This window comes from Octopus sinensis, linkage group LG1 (genome assembly GCF_006345805.1).
Source record: "Octopus sinensis linkage group LG1, ASM634580v1, whole genome shotgun sequence".
NCBI classification, from domain to species: Eukaryota; Metazoa; Mollusca; class Cephalopoda; order Octopoda; family Octopodidae; genus Octopus; species Octopus sinensis.
In genome coordinates, this window is record NC_042997.1 from 95,946,235 (window position 1) to 95,973,734 (window position 27,500).

Below are 27,500 nucleotides of genomic sequence, written 5' to 3' on the forward strand. Positions count from 1 at the left end.
ATATAGTTATTTCCCTTACAAACCTGAGCAACGCCGGGCGATACTGCTAGTATAGATATATAGACAGATAGACAAACAGACAGACAGACAGGCAGACAGACATACATACAGACAGACAGGCAGACAGATAGACAGAGAGATAGATAGATAGATAGATAGATATAGATAGATAGATAGATAGATAGATAGATAGATAGATAGATAGATAGATTGATAGATATATTGAGAGATACATGCATACATGCATGCACACATATATTTTCATCTGTATAGCTAAATGTATACATACACAGGCACGTGCATCCCCTTATGAAATCCATGATAGTTGGCACGCGATATGTATTCCACATTTGTATGAAGTTCTTACTCATTTGTAATATTAACCATGAATAAAAGTCATACCAACCACTAACTGTTGAGTCCTGACCTCTTGGTAACTACATATTGCGCTCAAATAGACATGTGGGTTACTGGCTGGGTTCATATACATCTAACGTGTTACAAGATCAAATATGCTTGAGGTATATTCAAACCCGTAAGAAAGCATACACTATATTTGAACTGGTAACAAGTTTACATTGATACATTTCAACTGCTTATCGCTGTCACCCCGTCTTTTATTCACGTTGAGCTGCTGAAAAACGCAACCAGTCCTTGAACGGGGACAAAAATATCACAAAAGTGACCCGCTCCTCGTGACAGTTATCAACGTCGAGTCTCTGTTGCTGAAGAGATCACAATTCTGAAAAGCATGCATCCAACAGTCTGGTAAGGAGCGCTGTGAAACGGCTCGGTGTGTTTACACCTATGTGTTTACAGCGAGAAACTTTATCAATTACTTAGAAATGGTACATTGTGACTGCACGAAAAATATTGTCTTTATGAAGCAATGAGGAACAAATTAGAGTACAATCATATCTGATACGGGGGAAAATGCCACAGTAAAAATGGTTGAACAACGAATCAAAAGAGTCTGTCGGGGAAACAAAATGACATCTGTACAGGCCTCCATAAGAACGAACAATTGGTTCAGTTACCCTAGTAACACAGTGTACAGATTCATAACGATAAAATTTATGGATACATTTTGCTAGTAGACTGAATATAAATTTGAAATTTCCTACGTCTATTGCAATTTGGGAAAAAAGTTAAACATGGACTCCACTTTTTCCTGTGACATTTTGAGGCACTTTTACCTGGGACATTTTGATGCACTTTTACCTATGACATTTTTCTGTAGAATTTTTGTCCTATGGTAATTTTAGCTTGGCAATTTTAATGTGGCAGTTTTAGTGTGGCATTGTTTCTTATCGCGCTTTTTTCTGTTGCATTTCTCCCCTGATTTGGAGCATCTGTGGTGCTCACTGTGAGTAATATCAATTCGGCTGAGAGTAAGGACAGACTGACTTGTATAAACCTCAGACTTTACCTATTAGCACTTTTGTGGAATCGCTTAGCCTAACAATTTATATTTAATTCAGACTATCGGAAAAAAATGAACGTGGCTTTTCATGGGCTGAGTTCACTTCACTTATGCTTTTAGAAAATCAGGAGTATATCTTAAATACGATCCAATTTTTTCTTGCCAATTGATATGAGGCGCCGTTATTGTGTCACGTGATGTTCACTACTGACGTCAATGTTTGAATGGCATTCATATATTTCACGATTTAATAACTATTTCGTGGTTTTCATCGTTTGGTAACATGCGTACGCTTCATCGCATTATTTGTAATTTATTGATACGAGATATTCAGTCATGTTTCTCTCGCATCTAAATAGGATTACTATATTCTACTGCGAAATATCTTTGATGGAATATGGACACGTAACTAACTGCTAATCAGAAAGTAAGTGACCGATATATATTTCCCTAGATAAGAATGTAAATAGTCTACTGAATATCGGTTAATTTTGTTTCTATTAAGGAAAATAGACACAAGTATTTATAAATGACAATAATATTTGATAATTTTCATTTTCTTTAAAGTATTTAGCCAGGGCCGTTTTAGTTGTAATTTAGGCTCCTGCGCAACAACATTCAATAGGACTTCATAGTGTGTACTAACTACCAGCGAGCCACAGAATACATCGATAGTTTGAGGGTTCTGTAAATTCCAATTATAACATTAAAACTATCAGATATCTTTCAGGCGGATTTTGTTGCTACTAGCAGAATCAATATATACCAATTCCAAATAAGACTATTCCTCTGCCAGCATACTGTTTGCACATCAATGTTTCAGCTTCGACAGCGATGTATTCTTAACCTACGATGCATATAGGAGCACTCCGTTGATTACGACGACGAGGGTCTCAGCTGATATGATCAACGTAACAGCTTGCACTTGAACGTACAAGTGGCTGAGCACTCCACAGATATGTGTACCTTTAACCTAGTTCTCAGGGAAATTCAGCGTGACACAGAGTATGACAAGGCTGGCCCTTTGAAATACAGGTACTACTCATTTTTGCCCAGATGAGTGAACTGGAGCAACGTGAAATAAAGTGTCTTGCTCAAGGAAACAATCCGTCGTCGGGAATTGAACTCCCGACTTACGATTGTGAGTCTAATACCCTAACCACTAAGCCACGCGCCTTCATGGATGCATATAACACAAAGAGAATCTTTATTATATATGCATTGTAAATACTTATGCATGCAACAATACAAATCTTTAATAATTTTCTGAAATATTCTGTTTGACTGTAAGAGACTACAAGTTTTTTTCTGAATATAAAGGCGCAAATTTGTAGATTTGTTGCATTGTTGGATAGAATGTTTCTCTGTGTTTTCACAATGTTTTCACCCTAACTTTAAACTGCTGTGCAATAACACCTTTCGCCTTCCCAAACACAAGTTGCTGACATCACCCAAGGCTTAACCAAATAGATTTTTTTCTGGTGAAAACTGGGCCTCCAGGATAAAAACAAATAAACATTGATCTAATTGAGACCAGTGGTGTCTTAAGGGAAACAACAAATCGGAACACTGTACGACCGATATATTGTATTTAATATATAATCAATAAAAAAATTTCTTGCTATTCTGACACATAAAGCAGCCATATTGTTATTTGAGTAAAAATAGTTCGCTTACGGCATTTTAGAAACGCTAGGTTCTTATCAGTTATCAACTCTTATATTATTCATCACAATATGTTCTAGTACACCATGTTAATTGACTCGAGTATATTCATATTTTCACGTAGTCAATTTTATGCAGGTCAGTGAGTTGGAATACAGTTTACAGAGAATTTTAAATCATATATATCACTAAATAATTGCACCTAAAATATTTATTCTATATTCTATATGCAACATTTCTTGTTTATGTCTATTTGAGACATCCACAGCTATAAAGAAATGTGAAAGCTAAATGTGATGAGAAATCTCTCCCCTCGCCTCATCTACTTTTCTCTTACCTGCTCTCTTGTGTGTCTATTGCAGTCTGCATGTATATGTAGATGGATGGCTGACTGGCTGGCTGACTGCCTGGTTGGATGGATGCTTTAATGGACAAGTGGACGGTAAATTGGCATACAGCGTCGGAAAAATGCTTTTGTATTTATTTCGGTTATCACATTGCCATAAAAACAATCCGTATAAATTAAACTATTTAGTTGATTGCATTCCACCAGCTATTGTATTTCTTCTTTACATGGCTAGAAATAATTTCGAACAATATTTTATTCTAAATTTCGATTTTCGCTCACTCAAGCGTCAAATGCGTATTTCTAAAGAAATAGACCTTATTAACAAAAGTGAAAAAAACTCTACGAGGTTAAAATACACATTGAATAAGAAGTATTTGTAAAAACGAACTTATTTAGACATCGATCAAAAGATATTAATGGCAGAGAAAAATGTTTAGGAATGTATGTATGAGGATATATATATATATATATATATTATATATATATATATATATATATATATTATATACGAATCACTGGCGCAAAGCAGTGTTTAATTATAGGCAGAATTTAGAAAACTATCCTCCATGTTTGTTTTCGTTCGGTTTTCTGTATGTCTGCACTGTCATTTTTTTGTTCGCAACATTAACTGTCCATAAATCCTAAATATTATTTTAGAATTTATGGGAGGAACTGTCTTTGAAGATTCATATATATATATCTATTTATATATATATATATATTATATATATATATATATATATATATATATATATATATATAAAAATTTTGCAATTAGGACAACTACTTAATAAGAAAAACTTAACAAGAAATTGTCAGGTAGATACGTAGCAATAAAAACCTCATAAGAGAAAAAATTTCGAAAATAATTATTATTATATGCTGATGATTACGTAAGTATGAAATCACTGTGATACAGGCCTATATTTTAAATGTCTTACTTTGAAAAATTGCATTCGGTGGGATTAGTATATATTTGGGTAAAATGACTGATTGTCCCCCTAGCGTTTGGCATGTATATATAATGCCTTCTGGCATGTATGTATTTATGCCTATATATATATATATATATATATATATATATATATATAATTTTCTAATGACTCACAATCACTGATCAAATAAAATAGAAACATTGATGTTCCTAAATATTTCAAGGAGAGATATTCATAGCAGCACTTTAAATTCACGAGTGTTTTCCAACCTAATGTGGTAGTCCCCTTTTGGGACGAATGCGAATGTTGTTTAGTCCCCGGAGACATCGTCAACAACTGGCTTTACGACACGCGATCTGTATCCTTATATTTTCGAACAGGGGAGGTTGGCACCCCCACCCAGCAAAAGGCAGTGTCTGTCGACCGTACTGTTTCGGGGTTATTTTTCGGTTGCGATGGTACTGCTAAACACATGTTCGAAAACATATACTCAACCAATAAAATAGAAACAGTGTTGTTCCTAAATCTCTCAACAAGAGATATTCAGTAGCAGTACATTAACGTGATCGGTTTCTGCCAACCTAATGTGACAGTTCCATTTTGGGGCAAATGCTAGTGTTGTTTAGCCCCGGTAGACATCATCTCCTGCTGGCTACACGACACACGATCTGTGTCCTCATATTTCTGAACAGAGGAGGTTAGCATCGCCACCCAGTACAATATATATATATATATATATATATATATATATATATGTATATATATATATATATATATATATATATAAAGTATTCTTCCGTTATGGTGAGATTAAAAAAAAAATGGTACTCCATAAATATTATTTGATTAACACAGTATATATTTTATGAGCTACTAATTGTTCCAAGCAATGAAAACATCTCATACAACATCTTTAAACAAGTCTGATGCTTTTACGCAATCCTCCCGCAGTTTATATGTATGATGATTCCAATGTTTATATACATACACACACACGCACGCACGCACACGCACCACACACACACACACACACACACACACACACACATATATATATATATATATATATACATTAGTATTATACTGCAGAAACTTAAAATGTACACATTCACCCCGATTCATACTCCTTCCTTGTTAAAATATTTTCATATTTGTAGCTCTTCTCTCTCTCTTTCTCCCTGTCTCTTTCTCTCTCCCCTTCTCTCTCTCTCTCACTCTCTTTTTCTCTACCTCTCTCTCTTTCCCCTCACACTCATACATTTTATACTATTACAAGAAGATTGGCAACAGTAATTTTGAAGTTACGGCCTGCTACTCTAATCATTGAAATTACTGTCATCATACTTCCTACGACAGAATAATACATATATACTATGCAAAAAGTATTGAATAATCCGACAGTTTAATTCAAAATTGATTTTAATTTGGTATAAATATAAACATTAATTTATATATGTATCTTTGTGTACGTATGCATGTGTACGTTGCGTATGTATTTGTATGTGTGTGTATGTGTGTGCATGAATGATTGTAGGCAAATAAGCGAGTAAGTATTGAAGTCTATATGTTGCAGATATATTGTATGAATGCCAAAGATATCTGAAAAACAGCATATGTTTTGTGGTAAAATACATGCATATACATACATAGGAACACATACGCACGCCTGCACTCGTACACACACACCTGCAATCACACACACACAAATACGCACACATGCACACACATACACACATATACACACACGCTCATACACACACAGAGCATATTTATGCGAGCAGAAATCAAGAAATATTTTACCGTAATGTATGAGAACGTTTGTATGGTAAAGGGGAAACTATTTATGTAATACCTGAGATGACTGAAGGACTGCATTTGCGATGTGGTAGACTGATTTCCACGTGCCCTCAATACCTGGTTCAGCGAAAAATAACAGATTTGTAATTCCTAGCAGAGGAAATAATACGATAGTTGCCCGAATGGCTTTCCTGCATAAAAGAGAAAACAAATATTAGCAAAATAGCAATTTCAAAGAGGACAACAACAATATCAAAATATTCAATGATAAACGATTCTAATATAAGCTTAAGTGATAATATTTTAGGGTAAAGTGTTAAAGAAATATTCGATTATATGGAATCTAGTAAATGATTGGCGCGTATTTCATTAAAATTTGTCGGTTTAACTAAAACTTCCCATGTGTTTTCACCTAAAAAGTATGTAAACAAAGACTAAGTTGATACATAGCTGTTACCAACTACTCTTAATAATTCTTTCTGCTAGGCGGAGTTCTCATCAGTGGCTACGCCAAAACATTACTACATAATTTAGAGGCAGAATAGCACGTGTCTCATCATTATATATATGTTGTTTAGCTCCGGTAGACATCATCTCCTGCTGGCTACAAATTCACTTCGCAAGCACGGTTTCAGTCGGCAGCAAATGAAAATATGTTTTGGCGTAGCAAATTATTTTATTTGCTAATTAGTTTGAAACATAGATAACGATTCTACTAACTCGCTGCCTTAACCACTCTCAATAATAATTATGATAATATCCTACAATGCTTAATTTTTGGACTTCAAAGTAGAGAGATCAATTTCAGAAATGCTCTTCTAGCAGGTTTTCGAATTAGTAACTGATCTCAGCACATGTTTTAGTCTAGTATGTATTCAATCCTTTGCATTTTTGCCGAATTGGTAGTTATGCTGACGCAATCCAACCAGCGCGGGATGTCAGTGTAGAGAGACAAAACAAAAATCCCAAGACAGACAGACACAGACACACACACACACACACACACACACATACATACATATTATATTATATATATATATATATATACACGCGTAAACATATACATGCATATATAGAGAGAGAGACATACACGCACACGCATAAGTTTATGTGTGTGTGTGCGCGCGCGCTTGTGTAATGTGGGCATCCCCTTTATTATTGTCCAAAACACCCCTTCAATCCCATTGGTACATCCAGATCTATAGCAGAAGACGTGTTCCGTCGTGCGATATAAATGAGGCAGAAAAACTCAGAAGAAACCACACGCTTAAGTGACTAAAATATGAACCACACTTCCATGCCAACGACAAATATTTTTCCGTACTTGTTATCAGCAACTTCCACTACATCAAACATTTGAAAGCCAGACGCCACCAATTAAACAGCAGCAAGCATACATTAAATGCGTTACTATTAATATGCAACAAATTTTAATATCATCATATCAAACTAACCTTATTTGTGCACTTTCCATGGTATTATGAGCCCGCAGTTTTGTTACTAGAACAAATATAATGTTGATCAGAAAAATGAGGTTAGTCTGTGAATGAAGGAGAGAAAATATTTAAATAAGATTTTAACATTGAATTGTGAGACGTGTCAGGAAAAAAACCCATAAATATAGCATTAATATGCAAATTATAAAGTTTTCAAAAATATATTTGCGTGTTAGAAAATGTATGAAATAATGAACAATATTGCGATTTCAATATAACTCTAAAAACACAGACAGAAGTATATATATCCATTTGTGCATGTGTGTGTCAGAAAATATAATGAACAGAAATTTATACATATATATATATATATATAAATGATTAGTGTATGTGATCAAAGGCCAACTAAGATGGAGCGGCCATGTGGTTAGAATGACTGACGAACGACTTCCCAAACAGATCTACTCCCAACTCAAAGACGACAAGCGTACAAAAGGAGGCCAGAAGAAACACTACAAGGACTCCCTGAAAACGAACCTCAAAAAGTGTGACATCGACTTCACTAACAGGGAGGAAACGGCAAAAAACAGACCACTCTGGAAAACCACCATCCATGAGGGAACGGCGACTTTCGAGTCGAAGAGGTCTGCAGAGCTGGAGGAGAAAAGACGACGACGGAAGGAGCGCCAACAACAACCACGTGCGACTCTCCCTTCCGGCACTAGATGTCCGCACTGCGACCGATCTTTTCAAGCAAGAATTGGTCTTATCGGTCACCTACGGACTCACCAGTAAATTTGCGCGAAGACCATCATCCTCGACCTTGAGGGATTGCCATCATCATCACATTTAAACACTAAAGAGGCGACCCTTAACAGGCAGCCTTACACGCTAGAAGAGGCAGTCAAAAACGATCAAAACCACATTTAAGAGCAATTTGGAAGGGAATGAAAATTAAAAAGTTTTACCTTGTTTTTTACAGCCAAACCTAGGATTCAAACTCTAATTACTAAATAAAATAATTTGCTAGGCGGAGTTCTCATCAGTGACTATGCCAAAACATTAACATAAAATTTAGAGACAGAATAACACGTCTCTTCATTATAAATTATAATTTCTCAAATTCACTTCGCAAGCACGTAGCAACTGATGAAAACCCCGCTTAGCAAATTATTTTATTTGCTAATTAGAGTTTGGAACCTAGATATGACTGTAAAAAAATTAAGATAAATGTTTTTATTTTTCATTCCCTTCGAAATTGCACTTAAATGTGATTTTGATCCTTTTGACTGCTCCTTCTGGCGCGTAAAGTTGTCGGTTAAGGGTCGCCTTAATTGTGATTAAATGTACACTAATTTTATATGGAGAATATATGTTGTCTATTGGCGTTTTATACATGCTAGGCCACTGGTTGTGAAAATTTTCCAAAATTCGCTACCCTATATATTTATTATACGTGTACACACACACACAACACACACACACACACACACACACACAAAAACACACACACACACACCACACACACACACACACATACACACACACACACAACACACACACACACACACATATATATATATATATATATATATATATATATATATATATAGGGTGCGGTGTGTAAATTGTCGCGATTTAATATTTATTTTATTTTGTGCATGCACGTTCTTTGTCTTTGATTTTGTCGACTACAGATTATAATAGGGTCAGTTAAAAAACAACGCCCTTCACTCTGCTAGAAATTTGGAAACGACATGCTATACTGTTTGGCATTCGCCGGAAGGTCCAATACGAACACTTAAGAGTTGTTAGGTTTCAATCTGAGGACTGTGCAATCTGAGGTCATGTACCGAAAGTGATAAAAATCAAACATCTAGTCACCGTGGTGTTTGGAGTTATCACTAGTGATGGTGATGTTATGCCTCCATTCATCCTTCAACACAGCCTCAGAGACTACACGGAAGTCTACATCAAGTTCCTCGAGGAGGTAGTGCTGCCCTTGGTCACAAAGGTGGTTGCTGGAAGGCCATGTGTCTGGCAGCTGAACTCTGCACCATGCCACACAAGCAAGAGAACTCGGCCATGACTGTCAAGACAATTTCTGCGACCACATCACCCCTAACATCTGGCCATCTAACTCCCCAGACAGCAGCCCCTTTGATTATTATGTGTGGGGCGCATTTGAGCGAGAGGCCAAAAATCTCCTTGTAACACCAAAAATTAACTAAAGGCAAGGATTATGACCAACTTAAACAAGGTGACTGTCTGTAAGAGCTGCAGGAAATTCCGAATTCGTCAGGAGACCGTGGTTGAGGCCAATGGCGATTTTATTGAAAAAATTAACTCTGTTATATGTCAAGATATTTTTATGTAATTTGGTAAATATATCTGTTAAAATTATATCCTGATATTGTTGTTCTTCAAAGGGCTGCTGACTATTTTACTTTCAACGCCGTCCTCACCCATCGATGTACCCTCACTGTCACAGCTTGCATCATATTCGTCACCACTTCATTACGATACGATAACTTCGTTCCACTCCGTGAAATCGTCCTCTCCATTCAGCATCATTGAACCTTTACCATCGATCTCCTCTGCATTTTCTCCTTCCACCCTTTCATCTCAATCCTCTTCCTTCTTACCGTTTTGTTTCTCTTCGTCTTCCTCCGCTTCCTCTGCATTCGCCTTACCTGCCACCTCACCGGTTACACTGTTCTTTTGTTCTTCTTCCTCCACTTCGTAGTTATCACGTGGCGCTTCTTGCGCTTCCTCTTCAGTTTTCTCCAAAGAACCACCTTTTCTTCTACATTCTTCGTGTACTTCGTCAACGATATCAAGATACTTTTTCACAAGAAAACACTCAACACACCTCAAGCTCGTATCGACAGTCTGAATGCCAGCAACTCGACAAAAGGGCAATGTTGGGTTCTGCTGTTTCTTTTTATTTTGTTTTTGATTTTGCACTGAAAAGATTTAAGCTTCCATCTTCAAAGACGCCCTTGGCATAAAACTTTGTGTATGTAACAGTGGCCAAACAAACAACCCGGTGCATGTAACGCATATCCCCGGAAGACTTATTTTACGCTGTATCCTGCGCCAATAAAAAGAAAGGACAGACCCCTCCAAAATGCAAACAGCTCAGCGGGTATAGCTGCACAAAGGGGTACCATGTTTGAAGTATAGTTGACACATTAAGACAACGAGCCAGAAAAGTTGTAGACAGGCAATGCAACGGCAAGATCAAAATAGTGAAAGCAATGAATCAAGAGTTCAATCCTAGGCGCAACAGGCCACGTGTGGTAGCAGGTTCCTTATGACAATGGACCCCGTTTTGTAACGGGCCATGACGAATGAAATGTTGCTATTAGAATTTGAATCCGGCGTCCATTGGCCTTATTCACGAGCAAACTTGTAATGCATTCACGTACACATCAAAGAAATAAAATAACATAATAAACATCGTGAAAACAAGACTATGTTTTAACTTTTATTCAACTGATATATTATTCTATACACGTTCAAACAAATTCGAAAAAATGATAATATATATATATAGATATATAGACAGACAGATAGATAAATTTATATTATATATATATATATATATATATATATATATATACATAAATATGTGGTTCACTCTAGTGCTAAAAATAGATCCGCTAATGGTATAGCCACTAAAAGTTGTTTCTAAGAAGAAATACCACTACATTTAACGTAAGGTAGGTGAAACACAACGAAAAATAGATTAACCCTGAACAATTGTTTCATTATTAATGTAATATGCAATTTTACTTGCATAACATCCATAAATCTTCAGCAGAGGTTTGTCTTAAATACAATTTATTAAATCGCAGCGAGCGTCAAATACACGTGCGGTTTAATCGATTGTATTCGTAGTTATGATTCAAATTTCCCCGCCAAAAGAGCGATAAGACTTACTGGAAACGAATACTGCATAAAATATTTACTGCAGTATACTTAAATATATTTGGAAAGACGTGACTTATCTGTCGAGGGGTAATAAATATAGCATAATGAAAGTTAAATTTGTTACAGAAGATGTAGCAAAACGGCCCTCAAAAGTCCAGCTGAGAAACAGCGAACTTGTCCTAGTTCGGTCATACTGGAACGGCATATGGCCAAAATAATAATACCGGCGATACCACCAGAAATGAACGCTTGCTTGATTGTCGCGGCCGCCCTTCTCGACTTGGAAGATAAGATTTCCCCGCGATTTAATAAACCTCTGCTGAAAATTTATGGATGTTATGCAAGTAAAATTGCATATTATATTAATAATGAAACAATTGTTCAGGGTTAATTTATTTTTACGTCGTGTTTCACTTACCTTACGTTAAATGTAGTGGTATTTCTTCTTGGAAACAACTTTTAGAGGCTATACCATTAGCAGATCTATTTTTAGCACTAGAGTGAACCACATAGTGGTCGCTCTCTAATATTTATGTATAAATTTGTATTTTCTCCCTTGGTTTTTATGTGCTAAGCCACTTGGTGTTAAATTGAGGGTATTATTAAATTAATATCAAATTTTTCACCCTCATTATAAATATATATATATATATATATATATATATATATATATATATATTATATATATATATATATATAGAGAGAGAGAGAGAGAGAGAGAGATTGATAGATAGACAGATAGATATGTTTCTTTATTAGCCACACAGGGCTGCACACAGATAGAACAAATTACAAGGTAGAGCTTTTCTTTTGAAGGTATTAAAAAAAAAAAAAAAAAAAAAAAAAGGAAGGGGGAGGTTCGATCAAAAGGGATCGTAAAAGGAGAGAAAGAGGACAAAAATAAGGGGGGTTAAAAAAAAAAAAAAAAAAAAAAGGGGGGAGAGGAAAAAAAAATGATCAATAGGGATCGTTATCACAGAAATGTCAATATGAAGTGTAAAGGGAGGACAGGTGAGGTTTACCCGTGGAAAGAAAAGCCTGCAGAAAAGACCACGGTAACCTCGGTCAATGAAGTCACATTTTATATTTCTTTTTTTTTTTTTTTTTTTTTTTTGCAAATAAGCAACTCTCTGTTTTCGATTTCTGGGTTCATAGGACTATGCTCAAGGTGGCTTCGTCATTCATACGTGCCATTCTTGCTACATTCACAGATAGATAGATAGATAGATAGATAGATAGATAGATAGATAGATAGATACATAGATAGATAGATAGATAAATAGATAGATATATAGAGAGATATATAGATAGACAAACAGACAGATAAATAGAAACATACATACATAGATACATACATGCACACACAGACATGTATACAAATTATGCATAATATATATAAAATATGGATATATTTATGTGGATATATAATTATGTATAAACACACGCAGACATATATCAGTGTGTGCGAGTATATATATGTGTTTGTCGTAAATATTTTCATGTTTGCAAGACATAGTACTGATTGTAGTAGCATTAATATAGTAAATGTTGTGGTGATAGCGGCACTGAGTTAGCCCAATGGCTTAGAGTACGAATCCATACATATATAGGTAGAGGTGTGCATACATACACTCATGGCTACATGCACACGCACACACGCACGCGCGCGCGCGCGCGTGCGCGCCAATATAAGTATTATCGGCCACATATACTTAACGTATAAATATTGTGTTTTTGCTGGTAGGCAGCGATTTATACATATATACTAATTATTGAATTATAAAGAGAAAGCGATTCAGGAAATGATAGTCGAAAATGATTAATGTATATCAATATTTCAAATTCAGGACCTCCTCTGGAAATTTATCGGAGATATGTCTATAAACGCATAGTATTGAAACAGAAGTTACCTCAATACTATTTTCCCGAATTTTTTCTGCAGAAACGGAACTAGCCATGAATTATTGAAATATAAGGTAAAAGTATTGATCATCAATGTTTGTTATATATTATTATTATTATTATTATTATTATTATTATTATTATTATTATTTATTTATTTTTTTTATTATTACACGGAACACTGCTCGTGGATTTCAAAGAGGAAGGACGTGTTCTCGTGAGTTATAAGATTTTGTGCAATAACATTGCCGTATCTGAAAAATGTTTATGACATTTCTATGGCCAGACCGACTGGGCTCTAGGCGGGACTTTTCCCCTTTTGGGGCAAATTTTCAACTTAAAATCTCCAGCTTTTCATTTTTCGATTTTTAAATTGGTAACAATGTCCTTGGAGAAGAGTGTCAGCTCTTCCTTTCTTTTCGACTTCCCTTCCCCGCAAATATTTAAAATTAATTTTATCCGCCCACTCCGCGCCTTAAAAGGCAGAGAGTGGGACGACAAAAGCTTTCCTACCGCGTGCAACACAGCAAAATAAGGAAAAGAAAGAAAAAAAACTGCGAGAATGAAGAGAAAAAGAGCAAGGAAATTCAGATAATGGGTGCTGCCTGCTTTGCAACACCGGTGGATCCAAGCCCTCCAACTACCACAAGAAACACTAACACATTGGCCATCCAACAACAACAACCCAATGCATTAAACAGACGAAGTTTTGCTTTAATAGCAAAACCAAGCAATGAATTAATAGATGTCTGTAGAACCTCGCAATGGCTACAGAAACATTTTAAAAAGTAAAAGCGAATGATGCGTTTCGATAAACGTATCAACAGATATTATAGAGAAAACAAACATGGCGAGCTGGCAGAAACGTTAGCACGCCGGGCGAAATGCGTAGCCGTATTTCGTCTGCCGATACGTTCGGAGTTCAAATTCCGCCGAGGTCGACTTTGCCTTTCATCCTTTCGGGGTCGTTAAATAAAGTACCAGTTTCCCACTGGGGTCGATGTAATCGACTTAATCCCTTTGTCTGTTCTTGTTTGTCCCTTCTATGTTTAGCCCCTTATGGGCAGTAAAGAAATACATAGTGTACAAAACTATATCATGAAAAGATAAACGTTTACAAACTGCCACAAAGCAAGTAGTTGAAAATTGCTTGCAACTCATTTGGAAAGACGTGACTTATCTGTCGAGGGGTAAGAAATATGGCATAATGAAATTTAAATTTGCTACAGAAGATGTAGCAAAACGGCCCTCAAAAGTCCAGCTGAGAAACAGCGAACTTGTCCTAGTTCGATCATATTGGAACGGCATATGGCCAAAATAATAATACTGGCGATACCACCAGAAATGAACGCTTGCTTGATTGTCGCGGCCGCCCTTCTCGATTTGGAAGATAAAATCAGAATCATTGAAGTCGAGAAACAAAGAAAAACAAAACAACTTGACTGGTCAGGAAGTGGGGAAGGGCTGTCTATTTGTGCAGTAGGGAAAGATGAGTTTATGATGGCTAATAATCCTTTTCCTAAGCAACATATTGCAAGAATCGCATTGTATTATAGGTGCTGGTTGGGGTTGGTGGCTCTGTCTTTCCTCTCTCTCTTTACTCTTTTACTTGTTTCAGTCATTTGACTGCGGCCATGCTGGAGCACCACCTTTAATCGAGCAACTCGACCCCGGGGCTTATTCTTTTGTAAGCCCAGTACTTATTCTATCGGTCTCTTTTGCCGAACCGCTAAGTAACGGGGACATAAACACACCAGCATCGGTTGTCAAGCAATGCTAGGGGACAAACACAGACACACAAACACACACACGCATATATATATATATATATATATATATATATATATACGACGGGCTTCTTTCAGTTTCCGTCTACTAAATCCACTCACAAGGCTTTGGTCGGCCCGGGGCTATAGCAGAAGACACTTGCCCAAGATGCCACGCAGTGGGACTGAACCCGGAAGCATGTGGTTGGTTAGCAAGCTACTTACCACACAGCCACTCCTTCATTCTAGCTGTTCTCTTTTCTTCATAACGTGATGTCCCTACTACTATTACATTACGCCAAGGAATGCGTTGGTTGGCTATCATTTCCAAGTAATTTTGGTCTACTTTCAAGAATTTCTTTGAATTGGCCTTTGTAGCTTCGCGAAGGGCGTCCACGATGGCGTCTCTCAGTGTTCAGTTCCCCAAATAGTTATATCATTCGGAGCCTATTTCTTCCCCATGCGAGCAATGTGGCCTGTCCATCTGCGGTGCTTGATAACTGTGGCCTCCTTACTAATTTTTCCGCTCTCTTTATTACTTCAACGTTGGTAACTTAGCTTGGCCATTCAACGTTCAAGATTACGTGGAGTATATTTTAATGCAATTGTTCAAGCTCTTTCAGGTTATTGTGGTAAAGTATACATGTCTCACACCTATACATCCGGGTAGACAAAAGTATGACAATGTACACCATCACTTTGGTTTGCATAACAAGATTACAGCTCCCAAAGACTCTACTGGGAGTAGAGCATAATGTATACATGCATATATACTTAGATATATCCTAACACATACACACGCACGGCGCAATAACAACAACGTGGGCATTGGTGCATGACATTCTGAGAGACATGTTTCCACATACTGTGTCACGTCAGTAAAAAGTTCGTTCGCTGAAAGTATAAGCAAAATCACCGACAACCTTTAGGCTCAGATTTCCAGCTGCTTCCTGAGGAAACAAATATATTCCAGAGTGCTGCGTGCCAATGAGTTGATTTCGTTAAACTCACTGTCGATGTAAATGGGAAGGTTTATTCCCCAAAGACGTACATTATAGCAATCAACATACTTTTCACTCGACTCTGCCTAAACTTTTAAGAATAAATATACAAACAATCGGTTCAAATCTTGCTGTTTACTGGACCATTGACGGTTTTCTAAAATAAAGAGTTTTGCATAAGATAAATATGCTGCGCATAAATCCGTAGCCTTTAATGTCGTTTGTATGTTTCTAACCATATGTCAGTCTCTCGTTATCATCTCTACCGATTTTTTTCTACTTCGCCTTCTTTCTCCATCCATCTATGCATACATACAATTGAACATAAAATCATCCACATATATATATATATATATATATATATACAAGAGAGATTCTGTTTTTCTGTTTGTCGCACAAAACATAAGGGAAAAACATCTCATTTATAAGCGTGAGTGTTTTGTCAACTTTCATACTTTAAATATGGAGATGATAATGATGATTATGGTCTGACCAGAGCTAAAGCACCAACATTTTCAAAGAATCGACACCTTTCAATCCCACTCTCCCCCTCTCTCTATTATCTTTCTATTGGCCGGAAATTGTCCTGTGGCGAGAATAGTCAGCGTTCAAGACACTGACAACCACAACATCATATTTATTTATTCAATTGTTTATTCAAGGATGGTAAGTTCTGCCAAATTACTCACTCTCTCTCTCCCTCCCTCTCTCTCCCTCTCTCCCTCCCTCTCTCTCCCTCTCTCCCTCTCTCCCTCCACTCTCTACCTCTCTCTCTCCCCTCCCGCTCCCTCTCTCTCCCCTCTCTCTCCCTCTCTCTCTCCCTCTCTCTTCCTCTCTCTAATGACTGCCACAAGTAAAAAAAGAAAAGCATTCTATGGTCAATACGTTCAACTAAACATTATTCAAGGCGGTGCCCCAGCATGACCAAAATCTAATAACAGAAAGAAGTAAAACGTGAAAAGAATTTAGTCGAGTGAGTGTTTTGTACATTTCCACCAATAGAGCAGAACTCTAAAGAAATGGCGCTGCTATTTTGTTATCTGTCTGTCTCTCTCTTTCTCACTCTCTAAAAGAATACATATACGCACGCACACACACGCACGCACACACACGCACGCACACACACATACACAGGCAGATAAACACACACACACATATATATATATACACACACACACACACACATATATTCGTTCTTGTTTCAAATAAACTTATTTTTCTAACTTTTCCGTTCAGATATAAATATACAAATTTCTCTGATATAAGCAGATACCATCAGTCAGAAAAGTCATGCGCACACAGACACAAATACACAGCGAAACGAAAATCATCGACACACCAACAAAGAGACAACCACACAATGCCTTGCCTTGCCCTACATTCCTGTAATATAGCCTCGGAATTTCAGCAAACACATTGACACTATTCAGCATTTGTCAATTCATTTCACTATTACTTCCTGATATTCACATCAATTGTACTTTCATTTCATTAAAACTTACAGATATTGCTTATCAAAAACATTTCTCATTTCCTTAAGCTAGTGTTCTATATAATATGCCTTTTTTCCTTGCATTAGTGGGAGATAGCGTCCGAATTTCATTTCATTATTACTTACTCATATTTATTATGAACAAATCTCGCTTACAAAGACTGGCGGAGAAGGAACACCAATCAAACGCACGACGTGCAACAGAAAACGATTATGAGACACGCGCACGGCTTGGTGATAAGCGTCAAAGAAAATCAACGAAACGATAAATAAGCAAAATAACACATGCAACTCACTTCATATTGTCATATTATAAACAAACACAGGTCCATGTATGATCTACTTCAATTATTACCTAGTTTTCTCTTCTAAAATGAACACAAACAGGTTCAACGAATGTTTCGATAAACACAATAATAAAAGACAATATAACAAACTAAATAAAGATAACTATAATATAGTTGTTAATAATGATAATAATAATAATAATAATAATAATAATAATAATAATAATAATAATAATAATAATAATGATAATAATAATAATAATAATGATAATAATAATAATAATAATAATAATAATAATAATAATAATAATAATAATAATAATAATAATAGTAATAAGGGTAATGAGTATATGAACAATAGTAAGAAACGTAATAAAGTATACATAAAGAGATATGATATACCTAAGAATAACAATTTAATACCGATGATGTCTACTAATAATGATAATATAAAAAATATAAAAATAAAAAAATATATTATATGGTTAATTATTCCGTACAGGGATCAAGTTATGACTAGTATTATTAAGAAGACACTTAAAATAGTAAAAATGTTTTTTAAAAAGGAAAATAGTTATTCAAATATAGTTTCCAATGAAACCATAAGAGTGGGATACTAAAAATCGCGGAATGCAGGCAATATCATCTCCTCTATAAATAATAAGAAATTAATTATTATGATAGCATAATAAATAATAGCACTAGTCATAATGTAACCGATAGCGATAGAAGACTTAATCAACATATAGAACAAAGTTCATGTCGTGATAAGACTAAATGTAAGGTCTCAAATAATTGTAAAATAGATAATGTAGTTTATAAATGTATAGTTAACTCTAAGAACAATAATAATAAAATTATAAATAAGGCTTATATTAGATCTATAGCTAATGAAATTTTAAAAAAAGAATATCTCAACACTACCAGACACTTAAAATTCCCAATTTAAGTAAGTTTACAGGCTTAAGTAAATATATATGGGAATTAAATTCTAGAAAAAGAGAGGACACCATTAATTGGAATATAATAGGTAGACCCCACTCTTATAATATTGGGAATAAAATGTGTTTATTATGCATAACTGAATTTATGCAGCTACTACAGTCTAGAGATAAATTTTTAAACACACGTGATGAATGAAGAGTAAAATGAAGCACTGAACACCAACCCCTGAATTAAATAACCACATAATTTTATTTCTAAAGCACTTGAATAGACTATATAAAAACAAATAATGAAATAGATTTTTAAAAATAGATAAATAAATAATGCAATAATTTAAATAAAATGAATATATGAATTAAATATTACTAAAATTATATAATAACAAATTAGATATACCTCCCAATATAGGTAAATCTGAAAATAACAATAGAGGGTAATTTAAATTAAAACGATGTATAGTGTAATTACCCACCTTGGTACTAATCACCTATATATACCAATAGTTCTCTGCAATCTTCTTCCTTAACTCACCATTTTAGTACCAGCAAAAAAAAAGATATGCATTTGAATTTTTCTTGCTATATATCAAATTTAAACCAAGACATTTTTATTCTGACGTTTAATCTTATATCTCAGATTCTGTTATTGACATATACTTGATTTTACATGATATATATATATCATCATCATCATCATCATCATCATCATTTAGCGTCCGTTTTCCATGCTAGCATGGGTTGGACGGTTCTACTGGGGTCTGTGAAGCCAGAAGGCTTCATCAGGCCCAGTCAAATCTGGCAGTGTTTCTACGGCTGGATGTCCTTCCTAACGCCAACCACTCCGTGAGTGTAGTGGGTGCTTTTTACGTGCCACCCGCACTGGTGCCAGACAGAGCTGGCAAACGGCCACGAACGGATGGTGCTTTTTATGTGCCACCGGCACGAGGGCCAGGCGAGGCTGGCAACGGACACGAAACGGGGCGGTGCTGGCAACGGTCGCGAAACGGAAAGTTCTCTTACATGCCACCGGCACTGGTAACACATCTGCAATTTCCATTGATCGATTTCCATTGATCGATTTCGATTCTGATCCTCACTTGCCTCAATGGGTCTTCACAAGCAGAGTTTCGACATGCCACCGGCACTGGTAGCACATCCGCAATTTCCATTGATCGATTTCGATTCTGATCCTCACTTGCCTCAACACGTCTTCACAAGTAGAGTTTTGTGTCCCAAGAAGGGAAGGTATGCATACGTAGGCTGGCTCCATCTGCCGAGTGTGAGTACCGGCATTACACATCCATCGGAGCATACTGGCTTCATTTCTAGCGAGCTTACGCATATCCTCAGCAGTCACGGCCCATGTTTCACTGCCATGTAGCATGGCTGTTCGTACACACGCATCATACAGTCTGCCTTTCACTCTGTGCGAGAGGCCTTTTGTCACCAGCAGAGGTAAGAGCTCTCTGAACTTTGCCCAAGCTATTCTTACTCTAGCAGTTACACTTTCAGCACACCCACCCCCGCTGCTGACTTGGTCACCTAGGTAACGGAAACTATCAACTATTTCTAGTTTTTCTCCCTGGAAAGTGGCGGAAGTTGGTCTCAGAGCATTTTCAGTGTTTATTGTTCCTGAGCATCTGCCACATACAAAAACCATCTTCCTAGTTAGCCTTCCTTTGACATTGCTGCATCTCTTATGTGTCCATAGCTTACACTTGGTGCATCTTATAGAGTTTCTACCTACACCTTTTCTACAGATCGAGCAGGGCCATCTACCTGAAGGTGTTTGTGATTTGTCTACCTTCCTACTGATACGACTTTGGTTTTAGCTAGATTGACTCTGAGGCCCTTCGATTCTAATCCTTGTTTCCACACCTGAAACTTCTCCTCCAGTTCTGATAGCGACTCAGCAATTAGAGCAAGGTCATCAGCATAGAGGAGCTCCCAAGGGCATCCTGTCTTGAATTCCTCCGTTATTGCCTGGAGGACTATGATAAATAGGAGGGGGCTGAGTACTGAGCCTTGGTGGACCCCTACCTCTACCCGGAATTCTTCACTGTACTCATTTCCAACCCTCACCCTACTAGCGGCGTCCCTATACATGGCCCGCACAGCTCTCACTAACCATTCATCTATCCCTAGTTTTCTCATGCCCACCAGATAAGGGATCGGGGGACCCTGTCGAAGGCTTTCTCCATGTCAACAAAAGCCAGGTACAGGGGCTTATCTTTGGCTAGGTATTTCTCCTGCAGCTGCCTTACCAGGAATATAGCATCAGTAGTACTTTTCCCTGGCACAAACCCAAACTGCATCTCATCTAAACTAACTCTCTCTCTAATTAGTTGGGCTATGACCCTCTCCGTAACCTTCATCACCTGGTCCAACAGCTTGATACCTCTGTAGTTATTTGTATCTAGGGCATCACCTTTACCTTTGTAGCAGTTGACTATTATACTGCTACACCAGTCATTGGGTATGACCCCTTTGTGTATCACCTGATTAACTATATGGGTGACTAGGCTATAGCCGACACTACCAGACATTTTGAGCATCTCTGCAGTGATTCCTGATGGGCCTGGGGCTTTCCCTGTCTTCATGCTTCTAATTGCCTTAGCTACCACAGAACTATCAACTCGGATAGCTGGTCCCTCTGTTGGGTCAACATTCGGCAGACTCTCTTTATCCCATTCATTTTCTTCATTCAGCAACCTTTCATAGTGGCATCTCCAAACCTCTCTCTTCGCATCCTCATTTAGCGCAAGTGAACCATCTTCCATGCGAACACACTTCTCTCCTACCACATCACGATTCTCTCTCAAACACTGTCTTGCAACACGAAACACCTCCAGTCTTTGGTCCTCACGGCGCAGAACATTGGCAATTTTTTTCTTATCTGCTTCCCCTCTGGCTAACATACTAATTCATATTTATAATGTATAATTTATAAATTTTTATTCTTAATATTACAAAGTATAATTTTTATTCTTAGTTTTATATTCTTAATTTCTAATTCGTATTTTTTTAATCTTTAATGCTTAATTGTATTACTTATTTTAAAGGGATGTAAAATTCGATATATAATATTTTGAAATAGAACCTGAAGCGAAGATGGAATAATTGTAAATCTAATGATTGCATAAATGTATTTATATATGTATATATATATATATATATATATATATATATATATATATATATATAGGTATACAATTGTGTATATGAATATATATTGTAATCTTCCAATACTGAAACACGTGTAGTTCCTTCATATTTAATAAATATAAGTATTGACTAAAGTATGTTATAATTAATGAAGTACATAGCTGACAATTTAGTTTATATCCTTTAAGTGTTATTTCGTGATGTGCAAACTGATACCATGAGTTTACCGTCAGATATACTCATTAGGTTATTTTTGTATTATCTGGAATTGAATATCCGCTTATCGATTAATCTCCCAAAATTGAATATTAACTTTAATCAGATACTTTGTATATTTATAGATAAATATATAAATATACGATAAATAAGACCCCAAAGTACGATATGTAGATGCATATAACGCTGTAGGGTTACACCTGATTGATTTGGAAATTTGTTTTCCCAAATTATTTATATATAATAATATAAATAATATATATATATGCATATATATAGACATACATGTACATGCCTATATATATGTATATATATATATATTTATACACGCTTACATACATGTACAAACATGTTATGTACGTATGTATGTATGCATGTATGTATGTATGTATGTATGTATGTATGTATGTATGTATATGTGTATGCGTAAGTGCTAGAGGTTTGAAACATGTGAATAAGTGTTCATTCATATAATATTTGTACTTTGTCATTATGACTGGTCATGATGTATCTATTTTATCATTTGTTTCTTTGTGACTCTACTTCAAAATCAGCCTATGGGATAGCACCCCCGTCGTTGTTTTGCTGAGGCACAATTTGCCGGTTTCGTTGCAGACTGAATGCAGAATGTCTTTTAACAGCAACGTGTGATGGATTCAATCACACAGTGATGTATAAATGATTCTGAATTTACTAGGTTTCATAACGTTTCCTATAGCCACGCTTAATTTCAATTTACATCTGTTCATCCCTGATTTATATTGGTTTACTTCATTGCTACTTTAGATCATTAATGAGATGAGACATCACTGGTCACTAATTGCCACGCTATTGAAGTAAGAGTGAAGTGTTTCATAATATTTAGTGCCTACTTAAGATCAAAAGATTAATTAATTCACTAATAAAGAAAAAATACACATAAAGTAAATATAATTAACAGGAGCAATTATATATTTTTATATCTCTGTCGGAAAACTTTAGATATTGGTATTACACACACAGATATCAACACGCATACACACACAGGATTGCACAAACATACACACTCATACTCATTTACACTCACACATATACGTATATCATAGATACTTTTTTTCCTTTTTTCCTTTTATTTGCTTCAGTTAATTGAGCCTTTAGTCGAACACATCGACCCTGGAACTTATTCTTTATAAGCCTAGTACTTATACTATCGGGCTCTTTACCGAACCGCTAAGTTACGAGACGTAAACACTCTAACATCAATTGACAAGCGAAGGTGGGGGGACAAACCCCATTATTTCTGTCTACCGTCTTTATCTCTCTTTTGCCTTCCACCCTCTATCTTTCTCTTTCTTTTTGTCTCCAACTCATTTCTCTCTCTTGCCTCTCTCCCTCTGCCTTCCACCATGCCTTCTTTCTCCTCCCAATACCACGTGACCTATGACCATTCACATCTCTGTCGTCCATTTCCTTTTTCGCTTAACCGCTTAATCTCAGTGTGAGATTTCAAAAGTTGTTCTACAGTTGAAATTTTGCTTGTTTTTTAATCATTTGCATATTTGCAATCCCCACGTTTCACGCTCTGGCTATAGTATTCTCTCTCTCTCTCATTTGTTCCCTCAACATTGTGTTCGTGTTTCTATCTATTGCATGGAGAATGCCCACTTTTATATGATACGAGATTGACGAAATACCAACGTGATATAAAACAATTTTTGAATATTTGTTATAAATATGAAGCTATGTCTAAAGTATAAGGGATTGCTTCATCTCTTATTTATATCTTACGCCTACTTTCAAATCATATCTGCTGAACACTAACACTGGTCAAAAAAAAAAAAAAAAATTGAGATGGTGTCGAGACACCAAACATCTTTTCTTAGCAAATTTGAGGGCGCTGAATCTGAAAATGACCATGGTTTGTCTTAATTAGCTACCGGTTTTGCTGTACAGAAATGCCTCATTTTTGAAAATGAAATAAAACATTCGTGAGTACAAGAACTATGGTAAAAATTTTCTCTTTCTTGATTGTCTGTTATGTTCAATGTTATTTGAGTCCCTTTTGATACTCCAGCAGTAGTCAGCCATCATTCGTTTGTCCCACCGACCCTGCTAGCGCTCTTCCATTGTTTTGATATCCTGATGGAATCGTTCTCTATGCTCATCACTCTCATCGCCACAATTATTCGAAAATTTATCTAAATGGCTATGTAAAAAATTAACCTTAATACTCATGTTAGCGCCTATCTCCTGTATACTTTTCTACTAACTCCTTGTGGTTTTCGGCCCGGCGATTGCCTAAGAGGTTTTTCACCACGTCAATAAATGATGCCCAGGCGCGTAATCCCAAGTCATTTATTCAATCAACAAATTCATCATCCTTAATGAGTTACCTAATATCAGAACCGTCAAACATTTCTGCTTTGAGTTTTTCGGTGCTAAGTCCTGGAATTGATTTACATATCTACTCAAAATATTTGATTTCTTTGTCGAGTGATTTTACAAACTGTTTCATTAATCCCAATTTGATATGCAAGGAAGGGAAGATGATTTTTTTTCATTCGGAACTAGCACTGCACTGAAAACGTTTTTTTCAATGACCTTCAACTCTTGGGGTGGCCAATCTTTCCTTTTTCCGTGCTCCTATTTTGCTCTACTGTCCCACATAGGCAAAAAAAACCCCAAAAAACATGTTTGATGGCATCATGTTTTTCTTTCAGTGTTGTTGAATGGCCTATAGGTATTGGCGCATACATGTTGATATTATGAAGCAAAACACATTTCAAACATCATTTTGAACTATCAATGAACAATCTCCATTCATCAGGATAGTATCTGCGGACGCCTAGTCGAAGAAAAACGCTCTCAACGTTATTCCAATGAACAAGATCCGTGTTCTCTTAAAAATGCTTCAAATTCGGCATGCCTATTTCGATAGAATGTTACCTTTGTGTCTTTTGCTAAGAGATATATTTCGTTGAGCCCAGAGGCCAACATCTCTGCTGATTCTTTGCATAGATTTAAGTCTTGAGCCAAATCATTCAGATCATTTTGGTTAAATGGCACTGGCACGGTTCCGAGAACATAGTAAGGATAATTTCCGCTGTCTTTCATTTAAATGAGCATCAGACTCATCACTTTCAACAAATTATCTGAATGCGGTATTGGTCAAATAGCGGAATGGAAACTGGGATAGTCGGTAGATCTGTGTTTCCGTTGGTTCTAGTCCCGCTGAGCAGAAGTGACATTCGTCAGACTGGTTTTTTGGCTCACGCCCGATCATAGGAATAGCGAATCTCAGCGATTTTCGGGTACCTTACATTGTCTCATGTGTTCAAAACATGTCTTTCAAACAATGTGAAGGGTCCATGATTTGCCCTGATCACCTAGCTCGGCGTGAATGTAAGCGCGATAAGCTTTCTTGTAAAAGTCAGATATCGGTTTCCTGTTGGTTTTCGGTGTGAACTCGCCGCATGTATAGCAAAATAAGTTGGGATCATTTTTGTATTAATTCGTTGAAGCTATGTCATTTGATATCTATCTCTATGATTAAAAAAGAACAGTAGTTGGTTGAGCATTTATATTACACTTTACGTGTTCACATTTAGGTAATTTGATCTTTCCTAATTATTTCATAAATTTTCCATAAATGCATTACAGAGATGGATGCAAGAAGCAAACGCGGGCTGGACAACATAAATGAAATGACTGATGAACAAAATAATGATATTGATAAGAGAAGCAAAGGACGCCCGCTGATCAATGCCCCCCGAGAACACTGTTCTTTCTTGTCATATTTTGTCCATTTTAAATATTTAAACACAAGTGAAGTAATGAACCTCTTACAGTAGTCAAAAAGTTCTAATTCAATCGAGGCGCCAAGACCTCTTACTCCACTTCCCCGATCAAATCTGTCGCCGTCCGCAGGCAATCCCGCAGTAACAAGTCGGAGACCCAGAAAAGATGTAATTGAATTCCTCCTTCCAAAAGGCCTGCATTATCTTACAAAAGCAATTCTCCTCAATGACCTCCGCAGCTACCTGCGGAGGCCAATGTGGGCTATCAATGCAGGTCGGGACCGCCAGTTCCCGACCTTCAAAACGTCTTTCCTAATGCCCTACGGAAAGACTCGTAAAACTGTCAGTAGCAAAAGACAGAAAGAGTCGTTACGATGATTCTCCTTTGTATCTTCGTAATCCCGCGTGGAGGACAGATGTTATGGTGAAACCATTTTCAATGTGTTCATCATGTACAATCGATAGAATAGGTGATTTCAATTGGGATGGCTTTAGTTGGAGGTATTTTTCCAACTGTTAAAACAAAAGCTCTTAATGTGCTTGGTTTCCTTCTCTATTGAAGGGATAAACGTGATGGGATATATTCATGAATATCAAACAGAAGATTTTAGGATTTTATATTTTTGATTTTACCTTAATTATCAGGTTTACTAAAGTGTATTTCTGATAAAGTTTATCACTTAATTTGAATTTTGGTAACAAACTGGAAAACTTCGGTGCTTCTATTTTAATAGTACAGATTCAAAAACGCTGTTTTTGTAATAAAAATAGTTTATTTCAGGAGGCTGACATAAATTGCTCGGCCTACCTGAAAATATATGGATTTCTACTACCTTTTTAAAGTAAATTTGCCGATCAGCCAAGATCGTAAATTGATCTTTTTCACAAAAATGAGCAATTTCAGTAGAGCAAAAACTGTAGCTAACCATGAAAAGCTAAGGTCATTTTCAGAATCAGCACCATCAAATTTGCTAAAGAATGTGTAATTTATGTTTACCGAAAATTTGTTGCTTGTTTATCCATTTTCATTATGCTGGCGTTTTGAAGTCATCTTCACAGAACGATGGACTCATTAGCAGATCTAATGCAATAATGATAATTAACTCCACTTGTCGCTAATTATCAACGTATGTTAATTACTACAGCCTGTCGCAAACATTTTAGAAAGAGCATTGTTCAGGTGATTAATTACAGAAGAGGACAAATAAATATGCTATTAATATACTAAAACAGAATGAATAATAGAATTTCATATTTATGTCGAGAAACTTATAAGGTACACAAAAACTAAAACCCACTCTCATATTCATATATATATATATATATATATATATATATATATATATCGAAAGTGATGACTTTTATAGTTTGTATATTTATTTCTGTTCCTTATCTCTCTTCCATTCTAAA

The 27,500-nt window shown here is 36.2% G+C and overlaps 1 protein-coding gene across 3 annotated transcripts in view; it reads right to left on the reverse strand.

Moving 5' to 3' along the window:
• Nucleotides 1–27,500, reverse strand: part of LOC115218117 (corticotropin-releasing factor receptor 2-like) — a 430,528-nt gene that overhangs the window by 22,841 nt on the left and 380,187 nt on the right. For all 3 annotated transcript variants that reach the window (XM_036503119.1, XM_036503118.1, XM_036503122.1), the window contains 2 exons: nucleotides 7,624–7,709; nucleotides 6,225–6,360 (listed from right to left, as the gene is read on the reverse strand). In XM_036503119.1, the coding sequence (XP_036359012.1) occupies nucleotides 6,225–6,360; nucleotides 7,624–7,709 (222 nt within the window). The remainder of the gene's footprint in view (nucleotides 1–6,224; nucleotides 6,361–7,623; nucleotides 7,710–27,500) is intronic.